Source organism: Triticum urartu, chromosome 7, assembly GCF_003073215.2.
Source record: "Triticum urartu cultivar G1812 chromosome 7, Tu2.1, whole genome shotgun sequence".
In the NCBI taxonomy this organism is placed as follows: Eukaryota; Viridiplantae; Streptophyta; class Magnoliopsida; order Poales; family Poaceae; genus Triticum; species Triticum urartu.
This window is the reverse complement of record NC_053028.1, coordinates 687,726,956-687,749,569: the sequence shown is the minus strand read 5'-3', so window position 1 is coordinate 687,749,569 and position 22,614 is coordinate 687,726,956. Positions and strand designations below refer to the sequence as shown.

Here is a 22,614-nt window from a genome sequence, read left to right as displayed (position 1 = left end):
CGCATAGCGGCAATTCAAGAGGAAATAGCGGGATTTTTGCTCGACCAGGTCATTGATCCCAAAGAAGAATACCATTACCCGCTACCGCCACCACCGCCGCTAAAGCAGTAATGCCTCCATATATATGTAGGAGAAATTGTATATACCAAATTGTATATATATACATGCGTATGCGTGAATTATACGGACGTGCGTGACATTCGATGATATATATGATCGGTTCTATGAGAAATTCTATTTATATATATGCATAACGTGTACAATATGTAGTATCGTAAAATACCAGCAAATGACAAACAATTAAAAGGAAAACACAAAATTAAAGGAAAAAAGAAATCATGAACCCAAAACTCCTCAAACATTTTAGTACTGGTTGGTGTTACCAACCGGTACTAAAGGTCTCCCCGCCCCTAGCGTGGCTCGTGCCACATGGTGGCCCTTTAGCGGCGGTTCATGCTAAACCGGTACTAAAGGGGGGACCTTCCCCACCCTTTAGTGCTGGTTACAAAACCGGCACTAAAGGGCCTTACGAACCGGTGCTATAGACCGTTTCTGCACTAGTGAATAAGAATGGTGCCCCATATATAGCACAACAAACCTACGAACCCGTGGCCCACGACAAACCGACATAACACACCCCTGCCCGGACAAGCAGTGTAGTCAACCCACATGAACACATGCAATGTGGCTGGCCGCCCGCGCGAATTCGATAGGCCTGGGAATGTAGCCATACCATCCGGACAACCCTCCAGGACATACGGGTTCACGCAGTGCCGATGCACTAGGGTATCGGAACTGACGTGCTACCAGTGCATACCTGGGCGGGGCTAATGGTCATGTCTGGCTAGCCCCACATCCCCGTTGGCTGGCTGGCGCGACACAGATCCCGCCCACCCCCACAAGCGGGGCGGCGCAGGCGTGCGCCACGCCAGTCTCGCTTGTTGCCACCAAACTAGCCCGTTGTGGGGTAAGGACACCGCCAGGTGAGTCTGGATGGTCGTCACGCACGGGACAACATGCGAGATCTTCTTGTCGCTATCAAACCAACCAAGTGCGGGTCGAGGTCAATGACAGGTCGGTCCGGATGGACGCATGCGGGACAGCGTGCGAGATCCCCCACACACGGGTGTGACGCAATGCCGCATGATGATATGCAGATCCCGTGGCAGGTCACCTGTCATGGACCCCCGAGGCGGGTCCCGTGGTGCGTGTTGTCCAGGCAGATCGGATAGTGCAGAGAGTCCCCGAGAGGCTCCCGCGGAACTCCACCTAGAGATGGATGGCATGGAGGTCACTCTCTCTCACAACGGCCCCCAGGATGCAGGTACAAATGCCAAAGGGTTTAGGCTTTACCCTAGCCATATTTGTTGTGATCAACGACATGAGGAGCCAAACAGTTTAGGCTTTACCCGAACCATATTTTTCGTTGTTGACTACACCAAGTGCCAAAGGGCTTAGGATTTACCCTAACCATATTTGATGTTGTCGACGGTAACAAATGCCAAAGGGTGTAGGGTTTAATCCTAACTATATTTGTCTACATTGACGATGAAAAATGCCAAAGGGTTTTGGATTTACCCTAACCATATTTGTCCTCTTCGACAATGTCAAATGCCAAAAGGTTTAGGCTTTACTCTAACCATATTCATCATCATCGACGACAATAAATGTCAATCTATTTTGGCTTTACCCTAACCATATTCCAAATGCATATCATCCTTCATCAACAAACAAGATCATCATGCCAAATGCATCATTCATCAACAAGCAAGATCATAATGATAAACGCATCATTCATAAATAAGAAAGATCATACTGACAAATGCATCATTCATCAACAATCTAGATCGTCATTAAGTAGTTCATTCATCCATCCATCATCAGTACACATGACTTAGCAATTCAACACTAAATGTTCAACAGGTTCAACACTCAAAGTTCAATGGACATTACCTAACAATTCAACAGACACTCAAACTTCAGCAAACATGACTTAATATTTCATTCAGCAACACATCAATTATTTCCCCCAGCTATCAAATACTCCACCATCCTTGATGTCTTCTCACAGATCCTCTTCTATGTAGGTCCAACACAAACACCTCTTAATGAACCAGTTCTAGCAACTCTTGGATCAGAATATGGTGTTCTCGCACTGGTTGTAGTAGTAGCTCTTGGAGCAGAAGATGATCTTATGGGTCTTGGAGGAGGAGTTATTGTTGCAGTAGAACTTGAAGCATGAGCTCTTAGAGAAGTACATGTTGGGGGTACTTGGTCCAAAAAAATCTAAAAGAAAGTTAATAACAAGCAGGATATTTTCATTATAAATAATAATGTAACTATAAATGAAATAGAAGCCATCAACATCACCAACACGCCATTCATCTTGGGGATCATCATCAACATCATCATCTTTGCTAGCACCCTATCTATCATCATTCATCTCCAAACCTAGCTTTCAATCTATGACCAATTATCCCAAATTATTTGTTGTGATAATGACCTGTTGTTAATTGATGTTGAGTAGTTGGTTCTTAGTGTTTGTTGGTAAAGACATTGCAAGATTGTTATTCATGTCATTACACAACTGATCATGATTCCTATGTTATATTATGAGTAGTCCTTTATATTATTTAGGACTTGGGAGAAACCTTGTTGCTAGTAACCATGTGAAATTGAGTAAATTTCAGTGTATGATATTATGTTGTGTTTTAATTCTCTAGTGGTGATGTGCGAACCTCGATTGCATATCACTTCACCTTTATTGGCCTAGAGGAGAGCATCATGTGATAAATTTGCTTAGGATGGATGGCTGGAGTGACAAATATTATTGTGTTCTAACTTTGTGAATTATTTCATAAGGAGTAACCGGAGAGCCAAAAGTTTAATGCTATGGTTAGATGTTATCTTCATTATTCTCTTGTATTTGCAGATTCTCGCATGGAGGGTATAATCAAAGGTATGAATTCTGTGTAAGTAAGAATAGTATATAAGTTCATGGTCCACCACACAACACGTATCAAGAAATGAAAGTGAATATCAATGGACTAGGTGAAAACATCTTGTGGTCCTCAAGAATGATTGTTTCCATATAAGTAATGTCACTAGCTTGTTCTTAGCACAACTAAGAATTGGGCCACATGCTGGACTTTGCATTTTACATTCTCTCATTTATTCTCTTAATCAAACAAACATACAAATAGTCTTTGCACCTTTTATAGTGATTCCTTTTTGTCAACCAATTTCTTCTGCTCCTCATTGGGTCCACACTCTACTTATCCAAATATCTACAAATGATCCTCTACATATGTGGGTTAGCATCCATATACAATTTGAATTGGCTGGGTATGTTATTTTTCATGTGTGCCAATTATATCCATGCCCCCCGACCAAATTCCAAGTACAACAAGCCACCATTAAGTTTTAACGGCAATGACAATGTCAAGACAAGTTTTCGTTTTTGTTATTTTTTTACAAACCATGCCATTTTTTGTGTTATTTGTGCAAGAATCTTGATAGGGATCGTGTGTGGGAAATCTTGTATAAGGACGAGCACCAGTAAAAGGAGGCGGTGCTAGCAAAAGCCAAGCAAGAGAGGGAGATGAAAGATATAGTTCAGAGCAGCTGAGTTTCATATGCTTGAGCTAATCAAGAAAAATGAGGAAGATGCATGTTGCATAAAGGAGGTGGAACATCATGAGAAGGAGGCTCGTGAGGTGGACAAGCATAGGAAGGGGGAGACAGGGGGCAGACTATGCAAATGCAACCAAAGAAGGTGACGATAGGAAAGGGAAATTGTCCCTTTGGACTCAGTATAATTTAGTTGTAGTTTTGAGAATATGGTTTGATCTGAATTTTAGTTATATATGTTAATTGCAACATTCGTATGTATCTTAATTTGAGTTATGGTATCTCGTTATGTATCCTATTTACCAGTACTTGAAATAAATGTGAACATAATTATGGAAAACAAAGAGTGGTAGGCTAATAGCGTCTATGACCGCCGCAAACCTGTAGATGACATAAGATATCCGAGAGTAAACACATCATAAGGAATCTAGTTAGTCTGGCCTTGTGCCACCCCCTATCATAGAAAGACAAAAAGAGTTTTGAGCGCGCGCATCCCTTGGCGCACTCACTTCCACAACAAGCCAATGCAGTAGGTTGCTTCCGCCAAAGGCTATCGCGGGATGTACTATCCGCCATTGGCTATGGTGGGAGGAGATCTGTGTCACTTGATTGCACTTCCGCCAGGGGCAGTTTTGCCGATCTCGCCATAGAAGTGTTGTTTTGTGAATTCCATTGGGTAGAGGGTCATTATTATACGATTTTCCATGCGACACCCTCTTTCCTGTTGGCAGCCTTGAGTACCTTCCTAAACCCTAGAGTTCATGTCGTCCTCCACCACACCTCATTGCTCCCGCGACAAACCTAGTTTCTTCTAGGCGACTTGAATGGCTTCCTCAATGTTGGAGGGCCCGACCTCATGTCCACCTCCATGGCCCACCTTAATTGGTGCTGACGACTATCGTGCAAACGACATGCTTGCACTAGGAAGACCTTATACTGGTGGTGTGTGGGTTTGTGAACGGCTCAGCTACCACTTTGGCCTTTGACAACATGCACTTCTTTGGTGGCGGACATGTATAGATCATATTTCAATAGGACCATGGTAATTTATGGAGGAGCTTATAGTTTTCATTCTCTATTTGATTCCAAAACTGATGCCTCACAATTTTTGTTTTATATTTTGTAGACAATCTATTCGGTCTAGACACTTGACTCTTTTTCCTAGCAAAATTATGCTTGTTTAGTGAGGCTGAAAGGTTTGACTTTCCTTCTCAACAATTTTGTTAACCATTAGATTTACCAAGACACAACCCCAATATAAAATGGAAGATGCATGTACCTTGAAAGATACTGCCCACCCCTTTCTGCAATGTCTGAAGGCTTCTAGGATTTGGCTGGAACACAAACTTTATCAGTTTATCCTAGTACGTGGGGCACATATCTCGAGGACGAGACCATGGGAAGGACAAGACCGAGTGCCAATTTGAGGGAGTCGAAGCTGCCACCGTGAAAGATGATCTGGCGGAGACCGAATCAGAGGCTGGCGTGCCACTAGCGGGACATGACACTGGTGCACACGATGGTAGTGGCACATCCGATGAAAGAAAGAACAAGGAGTAGTAGGTCGTCGCGGGGGGGGGGGGGGGGGGAGCAAGGTTGTCTACTTTGTTGCCTGCGCTATCTGGCTCTGGGTGGAACTCCAGCGAGGCCCTAAGCTAATTAACCTCCATCGACTGCCAGATCACAACTCCGATGGAGTGCAATACCCTAGAATTTCGTACTAGGGTTCTAGCTATTCTTCTAATGGCAGGTGGGATGCAATATACTAGTGGACCAACATTACTCTTTAGAAAATGCGAGGTTCGGCCAACATTCCCCCTTTTGTTCCTTTTGTATTTTGTAAGACATGAGTTGTATACACATAAGGTGCCTGATTTTCTCAATGGGAAGAACTTAGGAAGCTTGTGCTCATTCTCTCAGCTTGGGGCATGCTGTCTGGTGTGTCATCAAGAGGCATCGACGAAAGGGGGTAACAGAGGTGGCGATGAGCGCAAGGTCGACCGTAGCGACAAGCGGCAGTGATGAGATCACACATGGTGGTAGATGGTTAATGAGTGACAAGTGGCGGCGATTAGATCACACATGGCGTTAGATGGATATGTGGATGGTAGTAGATATGACAATAGCAGAGGTTACACTAGTAGGAAAAGCCTTACAGGTGTAGATAATTAGTGGCGTCTGCCCCAAACGGGACGTCGCTGGTATTTTGGCAAAATGAAATAGAACAAAGGGCAATTGAAACCGCAGGTTTAACATAATAATCACAGGTTGAGTGCATAGAAACCAATCAGCATTTAACTGAGCTCCCTATAAAGAGCTACAATACACTGGCAATACAACATGCACTTGATTAGTTCAGTCCAAGCAACCAAACAAAGTCTTGAGACTAGGTAATTGATTTTTCCGAATGGGAAAAGGATGATGTTCATCGACTAGAATTCACAAATGTAAGGACGGGAATCATGTCAACAGATAAATATGGTTGCGATGCATTAACCCTGCAAAGGAGACAGATTGAAACCTAGCTCCAGTAAGTATCGCACCGTAAATAAAATACATGCTGACAAATAAAATACATGCTGACAAATAAAATAAAATACATGCTCCACGGGAATTGTATAGTTGCTATTTGTGTAATGATTGTTGTCACTGGCAAATAAAATAAAATACATGCTGACAAATAAAATACAATACATGCTGACAGCAGGAACAAATACCACAGTACATGCTAAACAGAATCTCACTGGAACTAAATAACTTGTGCAAAATTGGATGGCCAATAAAATCAGCAGATACCAGTTCAGCCATATATATAGCCTATAAATTTGAATAAAGACACAAAACCGAAGGGCACGGTAAACAGAAGAATGCAAAAAGGCAAATAAGGTAAGGAAAGGCCACACAAAAAATATTAATTTTTGTTATCACCAACGCAAGTATATATCCAGCTTATATTTCTATAAAAACGAGGGTGTGGGCACACAAATTCGGATAAAATATAGCATATTAAATTAGCTAATAACCGGGATACATGCATAATTAAACTCTAATTGGGACGTCAGTACCACATTTCAACGTAACCACCCTAAACATGAAAAGCAATGAAAGCTTAGGTTTTGAGAGCTCTCATATATATATAAAAGAGCATGCTAATCATGGATGCTGAATAAATACTCACCAGAGCTCTCATAAACATAGCATTCCACTGAAGAATAGGCCCTGCTCCAGATGTCATATATTTTTGCGCTTGCACTATTATTAGATGTGGCCTCCTGTGACAGATGCAGTATCATTTTTTTAAGCACTGGCGCACATTTGAGTATTAATTCCAGTAAATCAAACTCATGTTCCTGTCCTTGGAAGCCATTGATTTCCACTTGCTCGAGAGCAGTCAAGGAGATAGTTTGAGATCTCCAGTTTGTGGGTTCACATGGACAGCGTGGCGGGCATTTCCCTTTCAGCTAAAACCAAAAATAAAATTTAAACTACTACTTAATTACACAGTGTAAAACAGAGAAATGATATGAAACAGGCAGGGGAACATGTAAGAATAATTACCATCGATCTCTCTAGGACGATCTTAAGCCTCTGTAGACCTCTCGAAATACGAGTAATCCCGAGGAGATGAAACACCAGTGCTCCAAAAACATGTCCGGCTTTTAGGAGACGTAGCTCCAAAAGGGAGAAATCAGCAGCAACCATGTGCTTCTCTAACTTGTGCGCAAAGTTGTCTTCATCGGAAATAAACCAGCTCTGAAAAAACATTGACAGGATCAGAAAAAAGAGAGATTTGCTAGAAATTATCACGAAAATTCAAAACATCAGGTGGTCATTAGCTTGGTAAGATTTCGTATGTAAACATATATATACTTCTCTTTTTTGAGTCTGCACGCACGCTTGCTAGTTCCGATAATAAATTGAGTAAACTGAGCTTGAGTGGAGTGTGGATAGGATACATTACATACATGGGATGCATGAATGTGGAGCGAAGGAACCTGTCCCTGCCTCTCTCCTGTGTGTATCCACAACCTGTGGAGTCTCCAAGGCCCAAACTGGAGAATGCTCCCGGCCTCAAAGTACCGCCACTCCCACGACACCTTGTCCAGCATTGGCGCCGAGATGGAGATGCCGCTGACCACCTTGTAAGCGCCTACAGACACCGTCAGTCGCTTCAGCAGAGGGGCGACGATGTCGACTGCATCTGTGTGTAGTATGCGGGTTTCAAGGAAAAGTTGCTGCAGCGATGGCAAGTGGAGTGAGATGAACCCATTCTGGACAAGTCCGTAGCCATCGTTGACAAACTTGAGGCTGAGCACGCGGAGGTGCGGGCATCGGGGGAGCAAGCTGTGGAGGCCGCCCAGGCCGTAGGAGATGGACAGCGTCCGGAGTGCGGTGAACTCGCCGTCGGGGCAGTAGAAGAGAAGCCTTTCCAGCATCAGGGATTTGGTCCGCCGGAAGCACGGCAGCCGCACGAGGTTCGGCCCGCCTTCAGATTCGACGCTCCACGGGAAGCTGAGGACGATCTCCTCCGGCTGCAGTCGCACGGCATCGCGGAGCAGCCTGCTGGCCGTGGCGCCGACGGGCCAGGGATGCCTGCTGGCGTTGGGGATGCGGACTTCCAGGAGGGAGACCGCGGCCGGGGGGCCACGGACACGGCGGACCGCCGCTGCAATCGACGGCGCGAGGTTGTGGAAGACGATTCGGCGGAGATGCGTCCAGAGATCGCGCCACCGGCGGGAGAGGACGCTGGTGCGCGCGGCGGTGGCAGCGCATCCCATGAGGGTGAGGATGAGGAGGAGGAGCTCCTGCGGGAAGTTGCTGATGCGATCCGGTTCGCCGCCGCCGCCGCTTGGGCTACACAGCTGTGGCTGCGGGAAACGCAGGCGACGCCCCGGCCTCACCTCCATCTGAGCAGCAGCAATCTGCGGGGACGAACGAAGTCGACGACGCCCGTGTCTTGACTCCATGGAAGGCAGCTTCGCCAAGCAAAACCAAAGCCCACCGTTTTTCCCCCTTTTGGAACTGAAACCCCGGTGTGTTTGGGTCCCCACCCAGCTTTTCAGCCGACCATCTTTATTATATACACTTTTTCTTTTCAGCCCAGCATTTCCCAAATAATGTCGAATTCCAATATAACATTTTCAGGTGCAAAACATTCTCATCGGAGGCTTTAGATAATAAATGAAGGCTAACCCTCTTCATTCAAACTACTACCTCCGTCACGGTTTAGAAGGCGCGCTTAAAAATTCTCTAGGACCTAGGTGGTTATCTATTGGTTGTGTGATGGGCTAAAAAATAGCATTCACACTACGCATGCATATAGAAATAGTAGTATATCGGAGTACTAATTAGCTATTAGAAATAAATGCAATGCGCCCTAAACCTTGTCTATTATGAAAATGCACGCAAATTTAACTGTGCCTTCTAAACCGTGACGGAGGGAGTAACAGAGATACGACTCGACTCCCGCGCAAACGTTCGCGCTTTGGCGTGAAGATCTCGCATTGGTGCGAACGTTCCCGAGCAACCGACCAAATATCTACGTTTTTGGTGAAAACCTGGAAGAACCATACCGGTTTTTTTAGTTTGTACCCCTTGCGCCGATGAAATTGACAAAACTACCTCCACTTCGTGTAATGGCAAAAATGCCCTGACAGAAGTGTGACCAGGCAACATGTATCTCCTTCCTGTGTAGGAAGCCACTTCACTCCGTAGATCGGGGTTGAATGCAGCGGTCCATGGGCCAGAAGCGGCACCGGGTCAGAGCGCGCGTGTAGATGCATCTGTCCACCATAAGAGTTGGCGGAAGTAGCATATCATCCGGGAGGGAGGAACCGAATCCATAATTTGGCACGGAGGCGCCCCCCTACACACACAGCATGGAGGTGCCCCCAACACACACACACACGCACACACGCGCGCGCGCACACACACACACACACACACACACACACACAAACACTGTCATCCCTATCGAATTGCCTAGAGCACGCCACCCGCGAGGCTATGTGGTGGTAGACGGTCGTTCAGGAACCTTACTGATGAGCATACCCGTTCTCGCATGTGATCGGCCTCTCTCTTTTATTCTCTATGCAAGATCCGGTTGAATTAATACCACATACTTTGGATTACCTACACGCAACACTTATTTTTTTAATCCACATTTTCTCACTAATGTTTCCATTGCTAGAAAATCTAGTTGTAAATCCATGTACATGCAACACTTAACTTTTGATAAGGCAATTTGTAATTTTGTCCGTAAAAACACCCTAACAATTTTTGGCACTATGTACTTTAGTTCATACTTCACCTTATTGCCAAAGGGTTTAGGATTTATCCTAACCATATTTGTCGTTGTCGATGAGGACAAATGCCAAAGGCTTTAGGCTTTACCCTAACCAACTTGTCTTGATCGATGACGACAAATGATAAAGGGTTTTGGATTTACCCTAACCATATTTGTCATCATGGACGACGACCAATGCCAAACGGTTTAGGCTTTACCCTAACAATATTTGTCATCATTGACGACAAAAAATGCCGAAGGGTTTTGGATTTACCCTAACCATATGCCAAATGCATAATTAATCACTCATCATTCATCAACAAGCAAGATCGTCATGCCAAATGCATCATTAATCAACACGCAAGATCATCATGCCAAATGTATCAGTCATCAATCGTGATAAGTGCATCATTCATCAATAGTCCAGATCATCATCAATTAGTTCGTTCAAACAGTCTAGATCATCATCAATTAGTTCAATCATCCATCCACCATTAGTACACACGACTTACCACTTCAATACTAACAGTTCAATAGGTTCAACACTCGTAGCTCAACAGACATGACTTAACAACTTAATATACATCTATATCTATATCTATATCTACATTTATACCTAATATTAAAAGGAGGAAGATTTCTTAGTTCTGCCTCTGTCATCCTTTTATATCCGTTAATTTAATGCCACCCATATGAATTGATGGTTGAGATTTAATGTATGTAGTGTGTTTCTCTGAGTTGATAAAAATTACCCGCAATGCCACATATAAGTGAGAAAAAATATTTTTTTGCCCTTCATAATTTTCTCCGTCTTCCATTAAATCCTCTATACATGGATCAGCCCCATGAAATCCTTTGCGCGGACCGGCCGACCTTTGTGTACGCAATTGTAGTTGCACTATAGAAGGACTCGGATACGAGATTCCATATGAATCAGTTATTTGCTTAGCCAGCCTGGCTTCATGCGTATCTCATAAAAACTAATCGCAGGCAAAGATTTGGTGAGGACATGGATAGAGGCAACACTAGAGGAAAAATAAATGAAGTCGGGTATGAAATATACTCGACAAATTGCATTTTAATCATGACGAAGTATAAGCCAAGTGTTACACTCGGTTTAGTGTACTTCACATCCAGGACCTCATCGGCGGGTATAACAGAGCAGTAGTCTACATACTTGTGTGACAGATTGAAATCCCATCCATGCGTCTCACTCATACACCATAGGAGGATCTCCATGGCACTGACCTGAGTATCACAACCATACGCGGCCCTGATCCAGTCTTGCTGGTACTGCGTGGTACACAAGAGCTCGCCCTTCGACTGAAAATCATGGTCTTGTAGTTGTCATACCAGGAAGCGATCTCCTTCATCTTGGCCCACTGATCAGTGTTGCCTAATGCTAACGCCGCAATGAGCCTGTTCCATCGATCCCCTACTGTCGTCCATATGTTAAGAAACTATACAAATGAATTAATAAGATATCATTATTAATTATATACATAAAAACACGTAAAGTACATGTAATTAGCACTACAAATGGAAAGTTATATATGTATACAAATATTTGAACAATGTTAATTATGAATGCATATTTACATTTTTATTAGCATAACAAAGAATAACAATACTAGCTAGCTATCGATCATCAATCCAAAATATTACCGATCGATTCTATGTAGCTACATTTGCTAAAAAAAAGGCATGGCATATAATTAATCGATATAAAAACAAGATATGATGCATCTATTATAACATACTAGGAAGTGCGCCCGTGCGTTGCAATGGGAGAGAAACAAACCCTTACATGCACCAGGAGGCTTCCACTCTCTTATTGTAGTGTAATACTCCATCCGTCCCACAATATAAGACGGTTTGCAAAAGCATCTTATATCAAGGGATGAAGGGAGTAATTATTAGGGCTAGTAATAACTATGGTAGTAACCCTACAACAATTGTTGTTTCGCTACAAATAATTCTTGTTCATTATGTATATGGAACTGACTGAATGCTACAGTACTATGTAGATCAAGTTTGCTTATTAGCCTTCAATTGTATGTAAAGTTTACATTGTAAACTAAGAAAAGAAGACGCACACGGCATGCTAGCACCTTGTTAATATCACGATCAAGCCAATAAATAAATCAGTAAAAAACACAAATCAAATTGAGAAAAGTGAACCGGCGTTGCTGCTACTCTTCTGACCGGTGATCCATCGGCTGCTGCTCCAAGCGACGCGGACCTGCAACCACTCTTCTCCGGGCAGCCTCCATGCAGCACGTCTCCCATGCACACAATGAGGAAGCTGCTCGCCACAACAACCATGCGATCCACCATATCCATCGGCCAAGACGGCTGCCACCATATCCATCGGCCAAAAAAGTCTTTCAAATATTTTCAGATAACACATAATGTACAACACAAATCTGCTCAGATAACAGATACTACAAAAATCTATCCAAATTTAGTTAGAAACGAAGAAGAAAGGAGGGTTTTTTTAGCGCAACATGGAGCCAGATGACGTTGGGACCTCTGCTGTTTTCGTGAGACCAATGAAATTGAATTGACAGTACTTAAAACTGCAGAATTAGCTTCTCCAAAATTCCTTACTGAAACTTTCCATGCACGTCGAAACTCTGGCACACACGATCTCATGTATCTGCCCTATCTGTTCCACTGCACATTTACTTTTTGCATGGCCTTCTGTACACCACAAAACCAGTGCCCATGAGATCATGTTAAAATCTTGCATACTGGGATAAAAAGCAAGGGAGAGGAGATGAACATGCTGTACGCCCAAGAAGCAAGCAATCAGCTACCTTGATTAATCAGTAGGACCTTTACATGGGACTAATTACCAGCAGCTCCGTTCTGTAGATTGGTCGTGGCGCGGCGGCATGGATGTGAGGGTCGTGGCAGACATGCGGCCAGTTGACGATGAAGAAGACGGGCTCTCTGGTTCAGACCATGGCATGAAGCTGCAGAGGTGTGTTGGCCAGTGCAGCTGCGTCAAGGCGGTCGACTCTGCGCGAGTACACTAGTAGAAAACAGGGCTTTGGTCCAGGCCGGGCCAGCCCATTAGTCCTGGTTCAGTCACGAACTGGGATCCATGGGGCCATATGTCCCGGTTCATGAGGCCAGGTGCCGGCCGGGCCTCGTGGGGCATTGGGCCCAGTTTGTCTGGCCCCTTTGGTCCCAGTTCTAGACACGAATCGGGACCAATGGGCCTCGCTCCTGGCCCACAACCATTGGTCCTGATTCGTGGATGGAACCGGGACCAAAAGGGGTCATATAGTCCCGGTTCCAGCCATGAACTGGGACCAATGAGATGCCTATATATACCCCTCGCCCGCGAGCAGAGCACTCCACTGCTCTATTTTTTTGGCTGACCGTGGGAGAGCTTTGTGGTGCTCTAGCTCACCTCCTATGCACATGAGGTGTTTGATGAAATGCCCAAGCCACACTTAAGGTTTCTTCTCTCGTAGCTCCTTCTCCAAGCTCCATTTTTCTCGAGATTTGTCTAGGTTTGGCGGTCCACCCTGTCCCGTCCCCGTCCTCACCGCCGTCGATCGTCTGCGCCGATTTCGACGCCCGCACCACCGTGGTGACCCACTTGATCTTATCTTCTTTCTAAAAGAAAAAGTTCGTACTTGCATGATTTAGATAGATACTGGTGTAATTTTCTTACTTTTATTATTCCTTGTTATTATATAGTGTGATGGTTTTTGGTATCCGCCTCCGTCGGCCTTCGTCCTGTCTATGATTCGGATGTGGTATATATTATCTTTTATAACTATTTGGTTCATTTAGTGTTTATGACAATTATGCCGACCAACATGACATATTTTTTTATCTAGGAGGTATGTGAACCAAAAATTCCAACCGACCCTATTGTCGAGAGGTTAAATTTAGTTGAAGAAGAAAACAATTACTTGATGGAAAAATTGAAAAAAAATGAGGAGGAGAAGATGATATTGGAGTTGCATGTTGTGGATGTCGTCTGTGTTCAGAAGATCAAGATGGATGCAATGCGCTTGAAGATTAGAAACATTAGAAAATATGCAATTCATACCGAGGCTTGATATCATTATGCCGTTGTATCAATTGTTACCTTAGTTGCGATTATGATCGCATTTGTTGTTGCATTGAAATGGTTTACATAGTTTCAATGTATGGTTTAATTATATGCTCTTGAGAGCTATATGTTGTTCAATGAGAACTATGTATGTACTTTGGTTTTAATGTGATGATGAACTTCTATTAATTTGATCACTTATCTATTCATGATGTTCTGTAATGCTTTTTGACACATTTAATTATATATAATGCACGCAGATGAACCGGCAATGGATGTACGGTAACACACGCACCTCCAAGTACATTGAGGGCGTGCATAATTTTCTTGTAGTGGCTGAGGCAAACAAGAAGAATGGTTTTATGTGTTGTCCATGCCCTAGCTGTTGGAATACGAGGTCTTACTCTGACTCGAAAACCCTTCACACCCACCTGCTTTATAAGGGTTTCATGCCACACTATAATGTTTGAACCAAGCACAAAGAAAGAGGGGTTATGATGGAAAACATCAAAGAAGAAGAGGATGATGACAACTATGTGCCCCCTGAGTACGGTGATGCTGCAATGGGGAAGCTGAAGATCAAGAGGAACCAGACGATGTGCCCGATGATGATCTTCGCCGGGTCATTGTGATGCAAAGAGACAGTGCGAAAGTGAAAAGGAGAAGCTGAAGTTCGATCACGTGTTAGAGGATCACAAAAAAGGGTTGTACCCCAATTGCGAAGATGGCAACACAAAGCTCGGTAGCTGTAGTGGAAGGCATAGAATGGTGTACCTGACAAAGGATTTGAGAAGCTACTCAAAATATTAAAGAAGAAGCTTCCAAAGGACAACGAATTTCCCGATAGTACATATGCAACAAAGAAGGTTGTATGCCCTCTAGGATTGGAGGTGCATAAGATACATGCATGCCCTAATGATTGCATCCTCTACCATGGTGCGTACGAGGATTTGAACGCATGCCCGGTATGCGGTGCATTGAGGGATAAGATCAAATGAGATGACCCCGGTGATGTTGACGGCGAGCGCCCGAAGAAGAGGGTTCCTGCCAAGGTGATGTGGTATGCTCCTATAATACCACAGTTGAAACGTCTGTTCAGAAACAAAGAGCAGGTCAAGTTGATGTGATGGCACAGAGAGGACCGTAAGAAAGAGGGAAGTTGAGAGCACCCGCTGACGGGTCGAAGTGGAGAAAAATCGAGAGAAGGTACTGGGACGACTTTGCAGGTGACACAAGGATCGCATGGTTTGGTTTAAGCGCGAATGGCATTAATCCTTTTGCGGAGCAGAGCAGCAATCACAACACCTGGCCCGTGACTCTATGTATGTGTAACCTTCCTCCTTGGTTGTGCATGAAGCGGAAGTTCATTATGATGCCATTTCTCATCCAAGGCCCTAAGCAACCCGGCAATGACATTGATGTGTACCTAAGGCCATTAGTTGAAGAACTTTTACAGTTGTGGAATGGAAACGGTGTACGTGTGTGGGATGAGCACATACAACAGGAAGTTGACCTGCATGCGTTGTTGTTTGTAACCATGAATGATTGTCCTGCTCTCAGTAACCTTTCAGGGCAGACAAACAAGGGATACCACACATGCAGCCCTGTTTAGATGACACCGAAAGTATATACCTGGAGAAATGTAGGAAAATGTGTACCTGGGGAATCGTCGATTTCTTCCGACCAACCATCAATGTCGAAAGAAAGGCAAGCATTTCAAAGGCGAGGCAAATCACCAGAAGAAGCCCGCCATCCGTACCGGTGATCACATACTTGCTATGGTCATGATTTACAAGTAATCTTTGGAAAGGGTCCCGATGGACTATCTTTTCCGAATGACGCTGAGGGACGTGCACCCATGTGGAAGAAGAAATCTATATTTTGGGACCTACCTACTGGAGAGACCTATAGGTCCACTCTTCAATCGATGTGATGCACGTGACGAAGAATCTTTGCGTGAACCTGCTAGGCTTCTTGGGCATGTATGGGAAGACAAAAGATACACCGGAGGCATGGGAGGACCAGGAACGTGTGCACGATAAAGACGGCATGCCTCCAAAGCAGTATGAAGGTCCTGCTAGCTACGCTCTTACCAAAGAATAGAAGGAAATCTTCTTTGAATGCCTGCTTAGTATGAAGGTCCCGTCTGGCTTCTTGTTGAATATAAAGGGAATAATAAATATGCCAGGGAAAGTTCTAGAATCTAAAGTCTCATGACTGCCACGTGATTATGATGCAAGTGCTTTCGGTTGCATTGAGGGGGCTTCTACCAGAAAACGTTCGATTAGCCATTGTGAAGCTATGTGCATTCCTAAATGCAATCTCTCAGAAGGTGATCGATCCAGAAATCCTACCAAGGTTAAGGACTGATGTGGCGCAATGTCTTGTCCGTTTTGAGCTAGTGTTCCCACCATACTTCTTTAATATCATGACGCACGTCCTAGTTCATCTAGTCGACGAGATTGTCGTTCTAGGCCCTGTATTTCTACACAATATGTTCCCCTTTGAGATGTTCATGGGAGTCCTAAAGAAATATGTCTATAACCGCGCTAGGCCAGAAGGAAGCATCTCCATGGGCCATCAAACAGAGGATGTCATTGGGTTTTGTGTTGACTTCATTCCTGACCTTAAGAAGATTGGGCTCCCTCAATCGCGATATGAGGGGAGGCTGACTGGAAAAGGCACGCTAGGAGGGGACTCAATAATATGTAGGGACTAGTATTCTTGGTCTCAAGCACACCACACAGTTCTACAGAACTCTATCTTGCTGACCGTGTATGTCGATGAACACAAGAACATTCTGCGCTCGATACACCCGGAGTAGTGTGACGAGTGGATAACATGTGAACACATCAGGACTTCCGGCAATTGGTTGCAAACACGTCTCAGGGGTGACAACACTGTTTCTGATGAGCTTTACTCATTGGCCAAGGGACCATCTTCGATTGTATTGACTTACAAAGGGTACGAGATAAATGAGAATACATTTTACACGATCGCCCAAGATCAAAAGAGCACCAACCAAAACAGCAGTGTCCGCTTTGATACAGCAACCAAGAGGGGAAAGGACACATATTATGGTTACATAGTGGACATATGGGAACTTGACTACAGACATGATTTTAAGGTCCCTTTGTTTCAGTGCAAATGGGTCAATCTGTCAGGAGGCGGGGTGCAGGTAGACCCACTGTACGGAATGGCAACTGTGGATCTAAACAATCTTGGGTACACAGACGAACCATTCGTCCGAGCCAATAATGTGGCGCAGGTTTTCTATGTGAAGGACATGTCTACCAAACCAAGAAAAAGAAAAGATAAGGAAGTGAAAACATCATACGATGAGCCAAAGCGCCACATAGTTCTTTCAGGAAAAAGATACATCATGGGATTGGAGGCAAGACATACATGTCTAAAGATTATGAAAAGTTTCATGAAATTTATCCCTTCAAAGTCAAGGCTGACCCAAGCACCCTATTAAACGATGAAGATTGTCTGGCGCAATAAGCAAAGGACACAAGCGAAGAAAAAGTGAATACTATTTCTCCACAACTATTATGATGATGCCTTTGATCTAGAATATCACTGCAGTTACATGTGAAGAAATGAAATGCCTTTCGTAAAAGATGAGTTTCCGTATGAAACCCTGGTACTTCAAAAGAGATTGTCCGTTTTGTACACAAAGTGCATCCATTTTTTGCCGTAACCCTCTCAACTTATTAGCACATGCTATGTGGGTGAAATGATGATACCATGCCAACTTTCAACCTTTTCAGGCTTCATTTGTAGTGCTTTTCAATTTTAGGGTCATTTAGCTTAAAAAATTAATAAATCCATGAAAAATACCAGATGAAGTTAGAAAGGGTTCAAAATTGATGATGTGGCTTTGAATGGTGCATTTTGAACACACAAAAATTTTGGAGTTCAAATAAGTTAAAAAAAAGAAATCCCTTTGTAACAGATGAGTTTCCGTTTGAAACCCCGATACTCGAAAGAGATTGTCCATTTTGTACACAAAGTGCATCCAGCTTTTGCCGTAACCCTCTCAACTTTTTAGCACATGCCATGTGGATGAAATTATGATACCATGCCAACTTTCAACCTTTTCAGAGTTCATTTGTAGTGCTTTTCTATTTCAGGGTCATTTAGCTTAAAAAATCAGTAAATGCTTGAAAAAAAGCAATTGAAGTCAGAAAGGGTTCAAAATTGACGATGTGGCTTTGAATGGTGCATTTTGAACACACAAAAAGTCTGGAGTTCAAATCAGTTCAAAAAAATGAAATCCCTTTGTAACAGATGAGTTTTCTTCCGAAACCCTGATACTTCGAAAGAGATTATCCATTTTGTACACGAAGTGCATCCAGCTTTTGCCATAAACTTCTCAACTTTTTAGCACATGCTATGTGGGTGAAATTATGATACCATGCCAACTTTAAACCTCTTCAGAATTCATTTGAAGTGCTTTTCAATTTCAGGGTCATTTAGCTTAAAAATTAGTAAATGCATGAAAAATACCAAATGAAGTTAGAAAGGGTTGAAAATTGATGACGTGGCTTTGAATGGTTCATTTTGAACACACAAAAAGTCAGGAGTTCAAATAAGTTCCAAAAAATGAAATCCATTTGTAACACATGAGTTTTCGTCTGAAACCGTGATACTTTGAAAGAGATTGTCCGTTTTGTACATGAAGTGCATCCAGCTTTTGCCATAACCCTCCCAACTTTTTAGCCCATGCTATGTGGGCTAAATGATGATATCATGCCAACTTTCAACCTTTTCAAAGTTCATTTCAAATGCTTTTCAGTTTTAGGGTCATTTAGCTTAAATAATGTACTAATAGAAAAAATGAACTAGAAAACTTTTATGAAACTCTAATAGTAAAAAGAATGAACTAAAAATAATCAATTACAATATTCTGTTATAATCAACTAAAACAAAACTATAATACTCTTCAATAGCAAAAAGAATCAAGTAAAAAGCTTTTATAAAACTCTAATAGCAAAAGGAATCGACTAAAAAGATTTTATAAACCTCTAGTATTTTTGAAAATAAATTTTTATAAAATTTATGCAAATTAAATTATCAAAGTATTTTTTGTTCAAAAAATTAATAGCAAAACGAATTTTCATAAAGAATTTTTTTGTTAGAAACTTTAATAGCAAACTAAACTAACAAAATATATTTTTGATTAAAACAGACATTTAAAATAACCTAAAAACTACCTAAAGCAAAATGAATCAGTCAAAAACTCTAAAAATTAAGTAATGCATAAAACAAAAAATACAAAATTTTTTGCTTAAAAAAATGCCGCCTACAAGGCCACCACGGCCTGCATACGACCAGAAATCCAACTAGCATGTTGGGCCAGGATGCAGGCCCGCAGCGGGCCTAGTAGGCCCACATGCATAGAAGTGTTATAGTAGGCCTGTAGGCCTGCAGTACAGAGGAATTCAAGAGGGATGAGGCAGCCGAGCTTATAAACCGGTGCGGGGCGCACTCAACTAGCAAGGTGGGACTAAACTCCCACCACCACGCCGCTGTGCAAGCCCATTGGTCCCGGTTGGTGGCACGAACCAGGACCAATGCCACCCTTTGGTCCCGGTTCATGGTACTGATTGCTCCCTGACTATAGCGCTAGAAAGCTCCTGGCTGCTAGGACTACGTTGGTATTTCCCTAAGAGGAAGGGATGATATAGCATAGCGAAGGTAGGTATTTCCCTGAGTGAAGAAACCAAGGTTATCGAACCAGTAGGAGGACCAAGAAACACAATGTAAACAACACCTGCACACAAATGACAACACCTTGCAACCCGACGTGTTAAAGGGGTTGTCAATCCCTTTCGGGTAATGATGCAAAAAATTTATAATAGATTGAAATAATAGATCGTAAATAGAATAAAGTGCAGCACAGTATTTTTGTATTTTTGGTTTAATAGATCTGGATAAAAATGCAAAGGAAAAGTAGATCGCAAGAAAATATATGAGAAAGAAGACCTGGGGGCCGTAGGTTTCACAAGTGGCTTCTCTCGAGAAAGATAGCAAAAGGTGGGTAAACAAATTACTGTTCGGCAATTGATAGAACCTTAAATAATTATGATGATATCCAGGCAATGATCATTACATAGGCTGTTGGGGAACGCAGTAATTTCAAAAAAATTCCTACGCACACGCAAGATCATGGTGATGCATAGCAACGAGAGGGGAGAGTGTTGTCTACGTACCCACGCAGACCGACTGCGGAAGCGTTGACGCAATGTAGAGGAAGTAGTCGTACGTCTTCCCGATCCGACCGATCCAAGCACCGTTACTCCGGCACCTCCGAGTTCTTAGCACACGTACAGCTCGATGACGATCCCCGGACTCCGATCTAGCAAAGTGTCGGGGAAGAGTTCCGTCAGCACGACGGCGTGGTGACAATCTTGATGCACTATAGCAGCAGGGCTTCGCCTAAACTCCGCTACAGTAATATCAAGGGCTAAGGTGGCTGGGGGCGCCGCACACGGCTAAGGAAAAGATCACGTGGATCAACTTGTGTGTTCTTTGGGGTGCCCTGCCTCTGTATATAAAGGACTAGAGGGGGGAGGCTGGCCGGCCAAGGGAGGGTGCGCCAGGAGAGTCCTACTCCCTCTGGGAGTAGGATCCCCCCCCAATCCTAGTTGGAATAGGAGTCCTTGAGGGGGGAAAGAGAGAGAGGGGGCCGGCCACCTCTCCTAGTCCTAATAGGACTAGGGGAAGGGGGGAGGCACACAGCCACCTTGGGCTGCCCCTTTCTCCTTTCCACTAAAGCCCACTAAGGCCCATATAGCTCCTAGGGGGTTCCGGCAACCTCCCGGTACTCCGGTAAAATCCTGATTTCACCCGGAACCCTTCCGATATCCAAACATAGGCTTCCAATTTATCAATCTTTATGTCTTGACCATTTCGAGACTCCACGTCATGTCCATGATCACATCCGGGACTCCGAACAACCTTCGGTACATCAAAATGCATAAACTCATAATAACTGTCATCGTAACATTAAGCGTGCGGACCCTATGGTTCGAGAATAATGTAGACATGACTGAGACACGTCTCCGGTCAGTAACCAATAGCTGGACCTGGATGCCCATATTGGCTCCTACATATTCTACGAAGATCTTTATCGGTCAGACCGCATAACAACATACGTTGTTCCCTTTGTCATCGGTATGTTACTTTCCCGAGATTCGATAGTCGGTATCCAATACCTAGTTCAATTTCATTACCGGCAAGTCTCTTTACTCGTTCCGTAATACATCATCTCACAACTAACATATTAGTTGTAATGCTTGCAAGGCTTATGTGATGTGCATTACCGAGAGGGCCTAGAGATACCTCTCCGACAATCGGAGTGACAAATCCTAATCTCGAAATACGCCAACCCAACATGTACCTTTGGAGACACCTGTAATGCTCCTTTATAATCACCCAGTAACGTTGTGACGTTTGGTAGCACACAAAGTGTTCCTCCGGCTAACGGGAGTTGCATAATCTCATAGTCATAGGAACATGTATAAGTCATGAAGAAAGCAATAGCAACATACTAAACGATCGGGAGCTAAGCTAATGGAATGGGTCATGTCAATCAGATCATTCAACTAATGATGTGATCCCATTAATCAAATAACAACTACTTTGTCTATGGTTAGGAAACATAACCATCTTTGATTAATGAGCTAGTCAAGTAGAGGTATACTAGTGACACACTGTTTGTCTATGTATTCACACATGTATTATGTTTCCGGTTAATACAATTCTAGCATGAATAATAAACATTTATCATGATATAAGGAAATAAATAATAACCTTATTATTGCCTCTAGGGCATATTTCCTTCAGTCTCCCACTTGCACTAGAGTCAATAATCTAGTTCACATCGCTATGTAATTAACACCAATAGTTCACATCTTTATGTGATTGGTTCACATCTTCATGTGACTAACACCCAAAGGGTTTACTATATTCAATAATCTAGTTCACATCGCTATGTGATTAACACCCAAAGAGTGATCATGTTTTGCTTGTGAGAGAAAGTTAGTCAACGGGCCTGCCAAATTCAGATCCGTATGTATTTTGCAAAATTCTATGTCTACAATGCTCTGCACGAAGCTACTCTAGCTTATTACTCCCACTTTCAATATGTATCTAGATCGAGACTTTAGAGTCATCCAGATCTGTGTCAAAACTTGCATCGACGTAACCTTTTACGACAAACCTTTTTGTCACCTCCATAATTGAGAAATATTTCCTTATTCCACTAAGGATAATTTTGACCGCTGTCCAGTGATCTGCTCTTAGATCACTATTGTACTCCCTTTCTTAACACAATGTAGGGTATACAATAGATCTGGTACACAGCATGGCATACTTTATAGAACCTATGGCTGAGGCATAGGGAATGACTTTCATTCTATTTCTATCTTCTGCCGTGGTCGGGCTTTGAGTCTTACTCAATTTCACACCTTGTAATACAGGCAAGAACTCTTTCTTTGACTGCTCCATTTTGAACTACTTCAAAATCTTGTCAAGGTATGTACTCATTGAAAAAACTTATCAAGCGTCTTGATCTATCTCTATAGATCTTGAAGCTCAATATGTAAGCAGCTTC

At 43.2% G+C, this 22,614-nt stretch overlaps 1 protein-coding gene across 1 annotated transcript; it reads right to left on the bottom strand.

Annotated features, from left to right (window-relative positions):
• Nucleotides 1-5,879: 5,879 nt before the first annotated feature.
• LOC125524823 lies at nucleotides 5,880-8,636 on the bottom strand. The gene is made up of 4 exons (XM_048689852.1): nucleotides 7,596-8,636; nucleotides 7,189-7,383; nucleotides 6,809-7,091; nucleotides 5,880-6,128 (listed from the first exon to the last, which is right to left on the bottom strand). The coding sequence occupies exons 1-4, from the start codon at nucleotides 8,595-8,597 to the stop codon at nucleotides 6,091-6,093; spliced, it is 1,518 nt and encodes a 505-aa protein (XP_048545809.1). The 5' UTR covers nucleotides 8,598-8,636; the 3' UTR covers nucleotides 5,880-6,090.
• Between the last annotated feature and the right edge of the window lie 13,978 nt (nucleotides 8,637-22,614).